This window comes from Ooceraea biroi, chromosome 2 (genome assembly GCF_003672135.1).
Source record: "Ooceraea biroi isolate clonal line C1 chromosome 2, Obir_v5.4, whole genome shotgun sequence".
In the NCBI taxonomy this organism is placed as follows: domain Eukaryota; kingdom Metazoa; phylum Arthropoda; class Insecta; order Hymenoptera; family Formicidae; genus Ooceraea; species Ooceraea biroi.
The window spans coordinates 5,420,943-5,436,243 of record NC_039507.1 but is presented as its reverse complement, the minus strand read 5'-3'; the positions used below and the strand labels follow the sequence as shown (position 1 = coordinate 5,436,243).

At 38.6% G+C, this 15,301-nt stretch overlaps 1 protein-coding gene across 12 annotated transcripts in view; it reads left to right on the top strand.

Annotated features, from left to right (window-relative positions):
• Nucleotides 1-8,930: 8,930 nt before the first annotated feature.
• LOC105281654 (potassium/sodium hyperpolarization-activated cyclic nucleotide-gated channel 2) overlaps nt 8,931-15,301 on the top strand; it is a 61,273-nt gene continuing 54,902 nt past the window's right edge. For 2 of the 12 annotated variants that reach the window (XM_020032381.2, XM_020032382.2), the window contains exon 1: nt 9,265-13,026. In XM_020032381.2, the coding sequence (XP_019887940.1) occupies nt 12,677-13,026 (350 nt within the window). In that variant the 5' untranslated portion in view covers nt 9,265-12,676. Of the gene's footprint in view, nt 9,240-9,264; nt 13,027-15,301 lie in introns of those variants that run through there. The other 10 variants (XM_020032379.2, XM_020032380.2, XM_011343043.2 and 7 more) reach the window with 9 other exon arrangements.

Here is a 15,301-nt window from a genome sequence, read left to right as displayed (position 1 = left end):
AAGATGCTATTTCGCGCATCGAGACGATGACTGAACAACAGGCCAAAACGAAGAAAAGCTTAAGTGCACAATAGAGGGTGTGCAAGAAACGCGTCTCGTAGCGAATAACGTGACGCGCGATTTGACGGTTGGATGCCATTGCGGACCGCCCGATTCACGTGGCTTAATTGAGACCGCATTCGCGGGTGATCGGTAAAAAGCCACGGATATAATGCATCTCGTAACGCGAGGCAAAGGAAATCATATGTGGGCCATAGCACGTCGGTTTCGAAACCTTTGTGTGGAGCATTGTGCGGTACATATCTCGGAAATTCCACAAAATTCTAAGCCATTCGCTCGATTGCAGCTTACACACGCCAAAGAGAGAGAATTAGAATGAGAATGAGAGAGAGAGAGAGAGAGATGCAACGCGAGCCATTTGCGAGAGATGCAGCAAACAAATTATCGGGCTTGATTGTCCAACTCACGAATATTGACACTAAGAAAGTTTATGAAGCTTGTTTAGTCAGTTTAGCTACATATCACGTGTACGGTATTAGAATATTTGCAGAAGCGCTCGACCCAGCTCACTCGCAGAAATTCTGCAAGCATTGTTATTGCGTGTTTAATTTGTGTTTATGCTATTGCGCGTATGTACACAATATTCGATATACACGCGAGAAAATCACGTACGCTAACGAAAACGATGAATTAATTATAATTGAAAGTAATAATTAATAAGTAATAAAATTTATTTATCATATTTATCATTTATTTATCATCATTAGGCTTTTTAATGTTAATATTTAATATTTAGATTTTACATAAAATATAATACTTAAAATACTTAAAAAAACGAACATTACAGCTAAAAGTAAACACTGCAGTCTTTCTTGCTTTAATATTTGTCTTAATAAAATATTATTTGTCTCATTTTATGGTTCCATATATCTTTACCATCAATCAATCAATATACATCATGTGATGAAATAAATTCAGTGTATATCAATATCACATTTATGAGACCTGGAAACGTTGCAGTTTGTGGTAAAGTGTCGTGTCATCGAAGATTCATCTGTCAAACGAAATTCGAACAAGGTCGAAGGACGTTACAAAACCGGTTTTCATAATCAAAATGTGTGTCCGGTACATTATTGATTAAAACAAATCGTAGTATACAAAAATGCCGCATATTGTTTTATCACATAAAATGAAAGTCCATAAAAACGGGCAACTACGAGGTATCCCCATTTTAAACATTTCTAAATAAACGAGAAATGAAATATCGTTGGTAAAATACCGTAGCTATAGCATTTAAGGTCAAACCTACACAGTAACATTATACTGAACAAATAAAACTCGATTCAACGTCATATGTGCTAATAAATGAAAAACTTCTCTTCATAATGTAGAAGATTGAATCCCGTTTATATCAACTGTGAAAGCTGATGAATATGCATATTTTCAAAACTTGGAAACGAATTAGCATATTCATGATGACAAACAACTTTTTTTATGCAACTCCGTGAACGGTATTTTTATGTATTAATTAACGGTAATGAGTACAATAATTAACGGTAAATAATTAGTAATAATAACCGTATTAATACTATACTATTTTTTAATAGAGTTATATAGAGTTATACTTCAATTTTAGTTTTAATTTTAATTCATAAAAGTATTAACATATCTTAAAAAACACAGATAACTTTGTCTCTCAACGAATATCTCTGATTGCTATACTTTAGTTTAATAAAAATTAGATTATAGTATATAATTATAATTATAATTACATTATAATAAAATTTAATCCTTACTTTTCACTTTTCACATGAATACTTATGCATACACGAACATCACTTTCTTATCACTACAAGTATACTAAATATCGTTATAATATGTTGCGTACCGATGCAAGTGGCCGTGAATGCCTTCGAACCGAAAAATCGGCGTACGAATCAAGTTCCGCGAGGCGTGTAACTAGATACCGCTAATTCCTAGGCTAATTCAAACGAATCGACGTACGTAAGTGGGTCAGTAAAGCCCGCTGCTCGCTTTTTTTCTGGCAATTGAGGGCGTAAACCTCGAGGGATTGCGCAGCGAGTAAACCGCACGTCGATTCGCCATAAGACAAACTTGGGGCTTAAAAGTTTTGGCAACGGGGCGCAGCGAGGCTGCAAATTTATAACGAAAACTTTGCGCCCTCCGCGTCGCCGCCGTCGTTGATCCTTTGATCTCGACTTGCTCGATTCGATCAGCAAATAGGCGAAACCTGTCATGTCCATCACCGGCGGGAAACGTGTCAGGCATATGCTCGGTGCGTGAAACAGGATGATTCCAATACGTTTTCAATATCATCCGGAACCCATTTCCGTGTCACGTCCACAAAGTCGAGTTACAATAATATTCCGACATCGCTGTTGTATGTTGATCATAAAATCCATTTTAAAATATCTCGCTTTTTACTTGCACCATGTCTGGAAACTCAAATACCATAATGGTACGCGATATTATATGCAAAAAATTGAAATTGAAAAGGTTTTCAGCGCGATAGTTCTCTCCGATCCAGATTATTTTTTTATAACGAAGGATAAATAACTTTTTGCACTTCAATCAATGTCACTCATTCGCTGCGTGACGCTGTCATCTATTCCTGCTATTGTGAAACTTTACATGCATTTTAATTGTTGATTTAATTGTTAATCGCTCTGAAATTACTCTGAGGTAAGCATCGTGTATACGAGACTGGTGTGAGAAGCGGCATGTGCATCTCGACCGAACATAATCACTCTATTGTTGCACCCTATTAAGCGAATTCATGTGTGTGAGGGAATATGGCGACAATACGTGCGCTCTGACGTGCGTCAGGTATTCGCAAAAGCATGTAAAAAATAAAAATTCAGAACCTCACATTTCATACATAATATTAATTGAATTTTGCTTATTTCATAAGAATAAAATTTCGAAACATGTAACTTTTGCCTGAAAATGTATATCGCATATAAAAATAACGTAACTTTTCTAAAGGAGCTATAAAAATAAGTTCTCGGGGTTTTTGGGGGAAATTTTTCTACTAGTTTTGTATCGTATTGAGGAAATGGACCTAAAAATTATTCAGTGTTGAAAGTAACTGTTCTTCGCGTTTTTGAAACTGTTTTAAAGCCGCAGAAGAAAGGTTGCATTAAATGTTTTTCTCCCTAACTAATGCCACTTGGGCCCATATTGTTACTCATAAGCGGCAGAGCGTTTAATATGCGGAACGTTTAATGCGCTATGACGAGGAGTTTGTACGTCCCAACGGCATAAATTCGCAGTTATAAATTGCCGGAGAGCCGCGGCGGGCATATTTACGTACTATGTGAAAAGCGTTCTGTTCATTTCAAGTCGCTTGAGCTTTCAAGCTCGACTTACGATGCAGCTTTACGCACAAAAATTTTGGATCTCTTTCAACAAGCTACATTATAAGTGACAAATGTCACTTACATATTAAACAACACATTAAACACTTTAGAATAATTATTATATATATATATATATATATATGTATATATATATATATATATATATATGGGCTAAATTATGAATTATGTTTGGAAAGATGTTGATTATTTTATCAGATCAGATCAACTTATCACGAATAAATCTGATTTCGTTGAGGGTATTAAAGAGTAATGAAAATAAGTTTATACTTGGGATTGCGTGTCACGCAACGTTGACATTGCCACATGCAGTGTACCTATCGTTTATATTTTTTGTTACTTGTTTCATATAAGATCATATGTATGTAACCAAAATAGTTTGCATATCTCTTTAGTACCGAGTTATGTGTTAACAGCAGAATATAAAATAGGTACTCAGATATAATAGATACTGAGAAGTATGCAAATAGGGACAGTTGCATCTCTTCTTTTCCTGAATTTCTCTGAGTAGGAAACGATGAAAAGTTATGACCGTCAATATAGTATTTTTACGCGGTCAGTGAGATAGATACACTGCATGTGACGATTTAACGTTGTGTGACACGCAATCCCAAGAAGTGGCGTGAACAGGATATTTCTGACACATATCAGGTCGAACTACTATCTCACATGATCAATTTCAAAGTTTATTGATCAAAAAACAGAAAAATGTGAAATAAAAGGAATATATAAATATAACTTTCTATCTGTATAAATGTAATTGCCTCTAGTTATCTACACGCGGAATCAGCATTGAACACTACAGTCAATTACTCCATCGATTCAGTCATTACGACGGTGACAGTAACGGCGATAATAGTTTTTCACTGGGCAATGAAACTCTTTTGTTACACGACGCTAGAGTACATGTTCGAACTTTACGGAGCACCATTGAGTCGGAATTACATTGATCCCCGGGTTGGACAAATGTACGTGCATTGCGGACTGAGATGGCGGAAAGTTGAGTGCAGACACATAAAAAAGAGGACATTCGCTATCGGAAACGCAAAGTAGTAAAATCTTTTTAATGTTCAATAAAAATGTTTCAAGAATACACATTGTTAGAACAGTAAAATAAGCTTCTAGTGTATAATTAAATAATCCGTTGTTCGCTGAAATCCTCAAGTTGATTTTACAGTTTTCGATAATTGATTAATTAAAAAATTATTGAGAAATTAAAAAGATTTTTAATAACATGTCATTATGTATTATTTCTATCACGTAACAAAGTATAAAGTTTAAAGAGACGCGATTAAATGAGAGATTAAAGACATTCGTCGTTAAGATATTGTAAAACTGCAATTACGTAAAAAGTGTAATTTTTAGCACGAAGGTGTTAATTATGTACTTTTAGCACTAATATGCATGTTGAAAGGAAAGGCTTGAGTTTTCTTATTAAACGTATGTTTGACACATCACGTCGAGACCAATTAACTACTTAAATATTTGTACAAGCATAAACAATCATAATCGAAAAATATAATTATGAACATAATTACCTATAAAACACACAAATAAATTTTTGCAAGCGTTCATGTACATTACTCAATTTTATGTATACGCATAAAATAAATAAATAATAAGATATATTATTTGCAATTAATACAATAAATTAAAGTCTAAAATATTGTGTTAGATCTAATTTTCTTTTATGATTAATCATTAAAGTCATTATGACAAATCGTAATAATTAATTGAGATTTCTTTAATATCTGCTTGAAGACAAATACAATTATTTTCCGAGATTAAATGTTCATATATTATAGTTTCATATAATTTCCATATTACCAGCTTATACTTGACTTTTTTGTCCATGTTATTAATATGCATAATGTCTGTTTAGTAATACGAGCACGTAGGCCACTGGTTTATCAGATGCAGTTAACAGAACGATATTCACGGTAATCACAAAATATAGAGATGCAGGAGAGGCAATAAAGGCAAAAAAAGAAAAAAAATACGAATATAAATTTTTCTGCTTCGTATAATACTGTTAGTATCGCGTTATAAGTACAGCATTCTAATGAGCCGCGACAAAAAACGATTGATTCAAACCGGTTTATATGCACTATCTAATCGTTGTTTACGACAATGTAATGTTACGTACAAAAACTTATATACTGTGGTTTTACTGACGCTATTTGAACTGCAATTTGCCATATCGCGGTTGCAAATACAGCAGTCTACACTGCTTAATTACTAAAGTGTTTATAACTACTTGCTATCTTAACTACGTTCTATCTTAATTAGGTTTGGATGTTTCACGATTAGAGAGGATCGTGCTGCATATTAGAAATTTCATCGGTACGAAGCGTAGCAAGATGCGACGTCGATACTGATTTACCTTCGATTCGATTTGCGTTTTGATGATAAATTGAAGTCGAGCCACGAAACTGCAAGATCAATGTATAGAGTACGCTGTAAGAAAATCTGTACACCTATCTTGATGTATGCAATCTTTGTTTTTTCTTACTATAAATAACAATTTCCTACTTTTTTTAAAATGAATAAATGTGAAGGTCTCAAGCCTCTAAAATAATGTATTATCGCATATTGACTGAAAAGATCCATCATAAACATTTTTAGTCCACTCTACTAAACTATAAAATTTTTGTAAGAAAATAAGATATCAGCTCCATGATATAATGGAATATGTATAATCTGTAGTATAAATTATCAATTTAATTTAATTATAGCAAAGATCCTAAAGCAACGGGATTAAATAAAAAAGTAAGAGCAATTTCCGTGATCGTAAAGTGACATACATTAATGAAAATTAAATTGTAAGAAGAGCAGGCATCACGAGACTCGTTACATCCGGCTCATTCAGGATCAAGCATTCATGGATGTACGTGTCGATGATTCAATCTCGTTAAGGATGGCCGCCGGGTCGGGTCGTTTCCTCGGTCCGTGTACTGCTTGGCAAATTGAAAAAAATACGACGATCGAAAGCGAACCTTGACACTGTTTTTCCAGCGGCGGTCATGGATTTGCGAGAGGCGCGTACATCTTGACTCGAATGCTCTTTGCCGCGGTCGACCGCATCGCCCAGCGGAGCGGTTTCTTAAAATAGATTCCAGTGTTGGCTAGAGGTTGCTTCGGATACACGTGCACAATTGCACGAATGTATGGACGGTGCACACAATGGTACCGTGGTCGAGCCAGGTCCCTCTCGGCGAAACTTAGCCCTCGACAAATCTCACCACGTGCCCGCATCGGCTGTAGTATCACCTGTAATTCGCCGTTGCTGCTGCATCGTAAGCCACTTACGTCCACTTGTGTGGTGCAAATCAGAGAAAACGTTGGTTCAATTTTAGGATCGTGGTAGAATCGCGCGAGTAAAATCCAGAATTTGATATTTGGTTTTTCCTTTTGTTTATTTCTCGTCACGTTGACGCGCGCATGTGCTCGTCAACGTGCAATTATCACGGACGCGGCGCGTGAATTAATATGCGACCGGATCTCGCCGTGCTTTGGATCAACGCTATAAAATTTCCGACAATTTGTTTTTCTTTCGTGGAACGCGTACGGAACGCGTACGGCACACGGACGGACGGACGGACGGACGGACGGACCGCGATTGATACACCGTACGGTACACCGCTGGCGGAAATTGCATTATTTTCGGTGATTGCCTGGGGGAATAAAACGAGTGGTGCTCGATAAAACTTATGCGGCGAGAGAGCCATTGGGATTTATGATAGAAGTAATTTAACGACCGTGAGAATTGTCGACAAATAGTGAAATCTCGTTTCGTGTTGTTTCTAGCACACTCTCCGAAATGGTTGGCCTAATGAACCAATTTGGTCATTGGATACTTTATATCTTGTATTCCCAAGTGTCTAATAAACAAAACCATATAATTTCAAAACACTCCATTACATATGCAAAATTAGATAAAAAAGAAATGCAGTATTAACATGCAAAGGTGCTTAATTATATGAATTTTTAATCTGGTGTAAAATCGACATCGACATAATAGCTTACAGTAAACGCGAATTATGAAATGTTTAATTAACACCGATAATTTTACAAGCTGCTAATTTTATCTGAAAAGAGCTGTTCTACTTTATTTAATGTTACAGAGATATCCAGTTTTACAGAGATAACAATTTCATAAGCAATGCAAGATTATCGGTCTATCAATGGCCATTTAATGAATGAATGAGTTTGTATGCGCTGTACGGTATCGGAATCGACGAAGTTATCGTCACGTAGATGGTCTGCTCTACTGTCAGCTGCAGTTCCTAACAATTTCAGTAACACAATTTGATCTCGGCACACCCGGAGAGAACGCGTTAGATTTATGTCATGTGCGTAAAGCGTGAGAGAGCGATAACGTTGTACTTTAGCTGCGATCGACGTCGTGCTCGCGCGTTTAAATTCATGGTATCCACGGTATATTTGTAATACGCGAGAGAAACGAACGCCGTTTTGCCTGCCAGTGAAAATCCACTGCTGATGCACAACGATACGCATCCATACACGAAAGAAAATATTTATTGCCGTTCTCGATTTTATACTGCCACGTTTATTCGTGAGCTGATGAGTACTTGAACATCACAGTATGAAAACGCATTACTGTCATTACTATATCAGATTTCATGTCGAACGAGCTGTCGATACCAGCGATCGACGTGACGCGTAATTGACCATTAGATCTTCTTCCAAACTTTCTCCCAAATGTCTTTTTTGACGAACATGACGTACCGTAATTCACGTTATACTTTCTTCAGAAATCTTTGGAAAACTTGATTACATCTCGACACGAATATTTCTTATCACGAGTTAAAAAGTTCAAAACTCCACGATGTATTACCTTCAATGATTGAAGTAGCATAGAACATTAATTTATCTCATACGTAATTTAATAATAACAGGCTCATATCTCTTAAAATAAAAAAAGGTAAAATTTAAATGTTTACATGTCTTGAAACTTTAAAATCGCTTCGAAAAATATATGGAAGCGTGCCGCGACCATTGATTGTTGCAACGCATTGCCATGCTACATACCAAACGCCACTGTGAATATTTCCATAATAATGTATATACCAGCAGCAAAAATCACTTCACGCGGTACTGCACTGCGCCGCGTCGTTGCTCCAATTCCAATCGGACTTTGATGTATTCCGCATGCAACGACGAGGTGTTACCTCCGCTATTCGTAGCCTCTTCCTTTGAGAGCCAGCAGAATATAGCGGTCGATCGAGCTTTCACGAAAAAAAAATTCTTTTATTGTTTCATTGAGGAACGTCGCCGAACGTTCACGTCAAACATTTTTGTTACCGCACAAATCCTTTATAATTCAAGATCAACAGGCGATCGCTTCCGTGAAAGTTCGCGAGATGTCTGTCCAGAATCTAAAACCGCTTGCAACGAAGAAAAAGATTAAGGAAAACCACCCCCTGGAATGACGAACGATCTGTTGCAGGGAGGGCGAGGGCGGCGGCGGTGGCGGCGGCCGTTCTGTGACCGGCGCCGGTGGCGGCGGAGGAGGAGGCGGTGGCGGAGGTCGACGGGCACCGAGTCTACGGCTGGTGAACGGAAGGGCGACCACGGGGGTGAGTTTGCACACCAGCAGCACCGAATCCGTGCGCTCTCCCCATCACCACCTCGGCCAGCAGCAGGTCGGCAACAACAACTGCCTCGCCGGTAACAACCCCGCCGCGAACAATCATCCACGGCTCAACAAAGATGACAGCATCAAGATCAGCATCGAGAACACCAACACTTGCACGGACAGCCTCGTCACTGCTCTAGACGACGAGACTCTGCTCATCACTGATTTCCTGGGCGACACAGGTAAGCCGTTGGTATATCTCGGTATCGAGTTCGGTTAGTTTTTTAAGTTATAACTCGATAACAACTCATAATTACAACTTAGACCTTCCTCTCTCGGATGTGCTGAAGACAATGCGCATTGCGGGTATGACATTTGCATTGTCGCCACATATAATTAAAGATTTGTTACGGGAAGCATAGTTATTCGTGATTAAAATCTGCAAACTGCTTTTACTATTCTGTGCTGTTCTATTGCTGTCCTGATGAAACTATAACTGTCTCCCATGTAGAAAGTGTAAATAGCGGTAATTATTCCAGAACCAGATATCTTGATTGATTACAACGGCACACGAATTATAAGTCCGACACGCCTGAACACACGAGCACATTTCACATGGTTCTAGAAAGAAGCTGCAAGTAAATATAGTTTACGGTATATTTGATAGATAACGATACATGTCATTACTTATTCATGCATCAACGTACATTATTTATGAACGATGGTATAATTATTATAATGAACGTTTGAATAGACGATAGAAACGATTTCACGTTGTACGACGCGGAATAAATTTTGGCAAAGAGTTTAAAGCTCTCGTACCGGCAAACTTCCCAAATATCAGTATCAGAAAAACGAATAAGAATGACGGCTGTAATGATATGCCGTAGTAAAGCGATATCGCTTCAACGACGGGAATAAATCATGCGGCGGTGATAACACCGTGCGAGCTGCGTGTCGTTATTGTTACCGTAATATCGAATGCGCCCGTAATAGTGGCCACGTTCTAACGTTACGACTCGCGAAATCGCTGGCAGTGAAATTATGCGCTTTCAATCGATATCGGATCGATGATTTAATTAAAAATAATATCTTTACTGCGCGATGATGCGGCGCATGCTACTGAGCCGCACGACCAAATCAGAATACTAATAATCAAATTAGAAACCCTTTCCCATGGGCAGATTGCCGCATACGATTGCCGCATTGTGGTGTTTTCGGAGAAATTTCATTAATCATTAATCGGATCTGCATAACACGCATGTGTATACATGCGTAATGAATGTATTGTCTACTGCGCGCAATATGCAAAAGCAAGCAATATGACGTGTATGCTGATGAAATGTATCCGATACAGTTGATGACAGTGGGAAAAGAAATGCATTACGTTTAATGAGGAGATGATTTAAGTGCAAAGCGGGGAATTATACTAATAAATGATATATAATATCCAAATCAAACTCGTAGCACATAACATAATAAATATATGCGAGACTCCGAGGGAAACTATGCATATTGTAAGATTCTTCATAAATATACAATGCTGCATATGTATAAGAGATGATTACCATATCAAAATTATTCTTCGGAGATTATTTGAAGTGTCATTTAATTCTTACATACATTTGCAACCGACAATAATATATGGAAGTTTTAACGGCAGCTTTATGCCGTGTATACGAATTCGATGCAAATTCAATGCTATGTTTTCTGCATCAGAATGTAATTTATGAATACCTCATCTTTCTGTTTTGAGAGACTGTATGATACAATAGGTATTCGCTACATATAAACGCGGCAAGTGTTCTGCAGAAATGGAAAATATACGAGAACAAAACCAGATATTGAAGCATGCAATATATAATACATTAGAGGTTTTCAATATTTCGCAAATATAAGCGCTCAATGGATTGTATTCAAGTGTCTATTAAAATAATACAATACATCAATCACTTTGCAGCAATAACGCAGTATGTACCGTGGTTTTATGCATCGCGAAAGCACGTACATAAATGTAAATCGTTCGGGATTTTAGTCTTTGAAACATTATGGAAACACGCTGGAAACACGGGAAAATTCAGAAAAATCTCTGATATCGTGATTATAAAATTTTTTTAATAATAATGAACAAACGTATTTCCACGAGAGACACGATAATAGATAAATACAAAGATTTTCAACTTTTTCAATATTTAAAATATTGGAAACACGAAAATATATCAGCATCGGGATTATCGTAGTGATTCGAGTCTCATCCGATCAAAATAACACAGATACCTACAAATACGAAATTCCTCATTCGTATGATGCATTACCAATTGCAATCTTCCTTTTTTCTGTCGATCACGGTTTAAAAAATGCATTCAATTGTCTCAGACGTCATAAATCGTGATATCGGATCTCTTGCGCCGCTCTGTGTATATACATGCATTGACGGAGATTATGGTGGAGCGTCCGGGGATTAACATGTACCAACAGATGCAAAAGAGAAAAAAGAAACGGGCATATGTACTCGGTCGTCCGACTAAAACCGGTCAGTAGAAACACGTCTCTTCTCGCGCTTCTCCACCATGTTCTTGCTCCGTTAGTTTAGTGATTCTTGTGTGGTATCACGACCGGGTCAACGCAATACTCCGTTTCGCTTGGTTTACGTCTGATCTTGTCATGGCGATCCATGTCGACGAAGGAGGATTCGCTTCCGCGACGCAGGAGAAGCCATTGTTACAACAGAGCGTCAATTCGCCGCAGAATGGTACGAAGTTGGACAATATTGTTGCTTGGACAAGATCCTGCGATGAACTTACTACCGCCTGTACGTTATGGAACGTTCCTAATTCATGTAAATTCGGTGAGTGTTACGGAATCATAACGTTCAACGATCTTGTTGCTAATCGTTGTTGTAACTTTTTTGAGGGAAAGAAAAGAAAACCGGCAAAGTTAGTAGAAATTAAAAAATATGAAATTACATATTAAAATAAAGGTACATAGAATATTGTGAATTTTAAAATCAGTGGATTATACAATATTGAAGAATATCATGTAAATATGTAAGTATTTAGAGAAAAAAAATTACATCATATGTAATCTCATTTTAATTTAATGTGTTCATTTTAAAATAATGTTTATAATTAAAATGAAACACTGAAATGAATTAAAATTACACAGTTAACAGACAAAACTGAGAAATTTATTCACAAATAATTCAGACGTGTTTAATATGAGTAGCTCCGAGAGAGGAAGTTTGTTTAAAATGCGGAAAGACACTTGGGTCGTCAAAATAGAATACTGTAAAGGAGTAAATGATACACAAAGTGATAACGTAAAATCTGACCGTGCGCTATCAAGTCCGCCATTCGAAGCTATCAGACTGTAAACAATTAACGCTTTTCAGAGCAGCGGAGAACCAAACGATAAAGGTAACTCGTCACCGCGATTTTATAAGCCCCTAGGAAGTCCCGTAAAATTTACACAAAGCGATTTTCGTCTACTTCGTGAGCTATAAAGCTGATCCAGGCGACGACGTTAAGCCATACGTGTTGGCGCTATCGTGTCGCGAGTTTACAAGTGCGGTTATAGTTGTGGACAATCCTCAATTTATGCCTCGTGCGCCACCCTGTTATCGCGTACAGGCTCGATTCGGGTTTATCGAACGGTGTGAGATTTTTGCGGGCACTATCGGATGACGATAAAAGTTGCGGAATATCGGACGGGTGCAGCGATCGCCGGCACTGACTTGCATGATCGTGATGGTGTTGCAGGCAACGAGATGAATTACAAGGGTAGCGGAAAGGTCCACTTCGGGGTGGACGACGTCTCCCTTTATGGGACCCCGAAGGAGGAGCCAGGCCCGGGTCTCCCGGGCCAGGAGGTCAAGCAGAGCTTCCTGAAAAATCAACTTCAGGCCCTGTTCCAGCCAACAGACAACAAGCTGGCCATGAAGTTGTTTGGTAGCAAGAAGGCGCTCATGAAGGAACGAATCAGGCAAAAGGCCGCGGGTCACTGGGTCATCCATCCTTGCTCCAGTTTTCGGTGAGTCCTTCGACTATCAGCTGATCTCATTCAACAGGCCGCATCAATATTTTGCCTTACCGCATTCGTTCCGGTTGGAAAACGTGTCCCGCTAAAAAATACCGCGAAGAAAGTTCTACGTGCGATTTCATACATAAAAGCCGTTCGAATAAAGCAGCGCGCGAGATCAGTCCTCGCGTTCCATAAAAAAAGGAAAGTTGTTTCAGCATTTGCTTTTTTGTAAGATCTATAACTATTTTACTACTTTATTATTACAACTTATCGAAAAAAAATTAAATATAAATAATTTTGGCGAAAAAAGGTAATTCATGATAATACTAAAATGGCCATATAATAAGATTCATATTCTCCATAAGGATACAGAATATACAAATTTATTTTCTAATGTTTCACAAGTTACAATGAAATATTTCTTGTAACGAGGGTAAGTATTTCACAAATCGCATCAAGGGATCTTGTTCTGTATCCCTTGTCTTGGGATACTCGAAATCTTACACTATGTATCCTGTGAAAGAAGGCACGACCAAAGAAAGCTATTCGTTATGCAGTTTATTTCGACAAAAATTATTCTCGTTATGTCGTCAATTTTTATTTTAATATTTTATTATCTTAGTTTGAACGCAATCTACTACAGTCACTGCAGTCATACGTAATATTACAAAAAAATCTGTTATACGAATTATTGGGGAATGTGTGTGACGAATGTTGCACATATGCAGAATATCGCGCATGGTGAAAATGATAAATGACGAAAGTGACCTGCGAGCGAGCGACCGAGCGAGCGTAAATCAACGGGCCGTGTCGGCTTACCCGTAACCCGAAACTTTTCGAGACTTTGCTGCGACCCCGAGCTCGGGCAATGTGAAGTAGCGTCTTTGTGCCGCAATAAAATGTCTGCCGTATCCGGATCGTTCCTCGCACGGGCTTTTGCTATTCGAGTCGTCCGAGTGAGCGCACGTCTCCACGAGTAGGCAAAGCAGGATAGATTTCGAGGATCACAAAAGGGCGCGTTTGACCTGGGTGGAACATACACACGCTGTCTCGATCTATCTGGGTCGCGCGGAATATTCAATGGTCCCGCAAGTATTATGGATCCAGTCGTGTATGTACATATGTGCGGCGACGAAATAGCGCGGTCTTTATGGCCACAGGAAGAAGGCTTCCTTAGGCCTTTCGCTTCCTACGGAATTGCCTTATCGATGGTGGGTCACAATCCGTCGTTGAAGTCCGGACGTGTGCTATCGGCTCGTCGTGGCGGATCTTGGCACGTCTGCCAAGTCGTTCGTGATCGTTTAAGGAGAAATGTATCGATTAAAATGACAATAAGCGTTCAACTGTGCCTGTCCGTCCACCGAACGATAATGGATGGCCGATGAACGCAAATTCTCGACTTAACGGTGATCCTTGCGGTGAATTAGCATTTAATTCGCATTTAATCACGCGAAAAGAAATTGCGATTATGCGACATGCTCCATATATGCTATAACTAACGTAACATTAAAAGTATTCGCGTTCAGAAAATTCATTCTTGATTATGTTAAACATACATCTTCCAATTACCCAGTTTTAAGATCGAAATATTTCAGAGAAAGAAATATGACATTTTTTCTGAGTTTCTTCACGCCTACATTGAAGCTATTGATATCGCTCGATGCACAACAACCGCCAATGAAGCATTTTATAAAAAATTATAAGAATTGGATTTTCTGCCGAGCGCCCATAATCGCGCGAGCGATCTTTATTCCCGAGGCGGGCAAGTTTCCTGTTGATGGCGGGAGAAATTAACGGAAAGAATCCGCGCGGTTGAAAACGCGTGAGCCGGTGCCTCGTTGCAGTATCAAATGACCGATATTAACTGTGCATAGTACAGAGCGCCGTTCCATAACGCGCGAAACGCTTGACTCAACCGCGACGGCGTTTGTCGTTCCAATTGGCTGAAATTGCTCGACGCTTCCGTTCGGTATCTTGGCTAATTACCGGTAACGCGGAGGACATCGGATCCTCGCGGCATTCTCCATGAGATTCCACGAAACCGAGAGAATCTCGTGGGCATTGAAACTTTAATTCGCGCCCCCGTTAATGATAGCAATATTTTCCATGGAATTTCTCTGGCGGAACGAGCATAACGGATGATCGTCGTTAGCGTTGCGCTAATATCGAATTGCCAAATTATGCAAACGATTATCGGCAGCACTCCGTTTTCCAGTCATTATTATATATTATTATCACAAATCGGGTATCCGATTTGTACACGATGTAATTCGCGGAAGCTTTT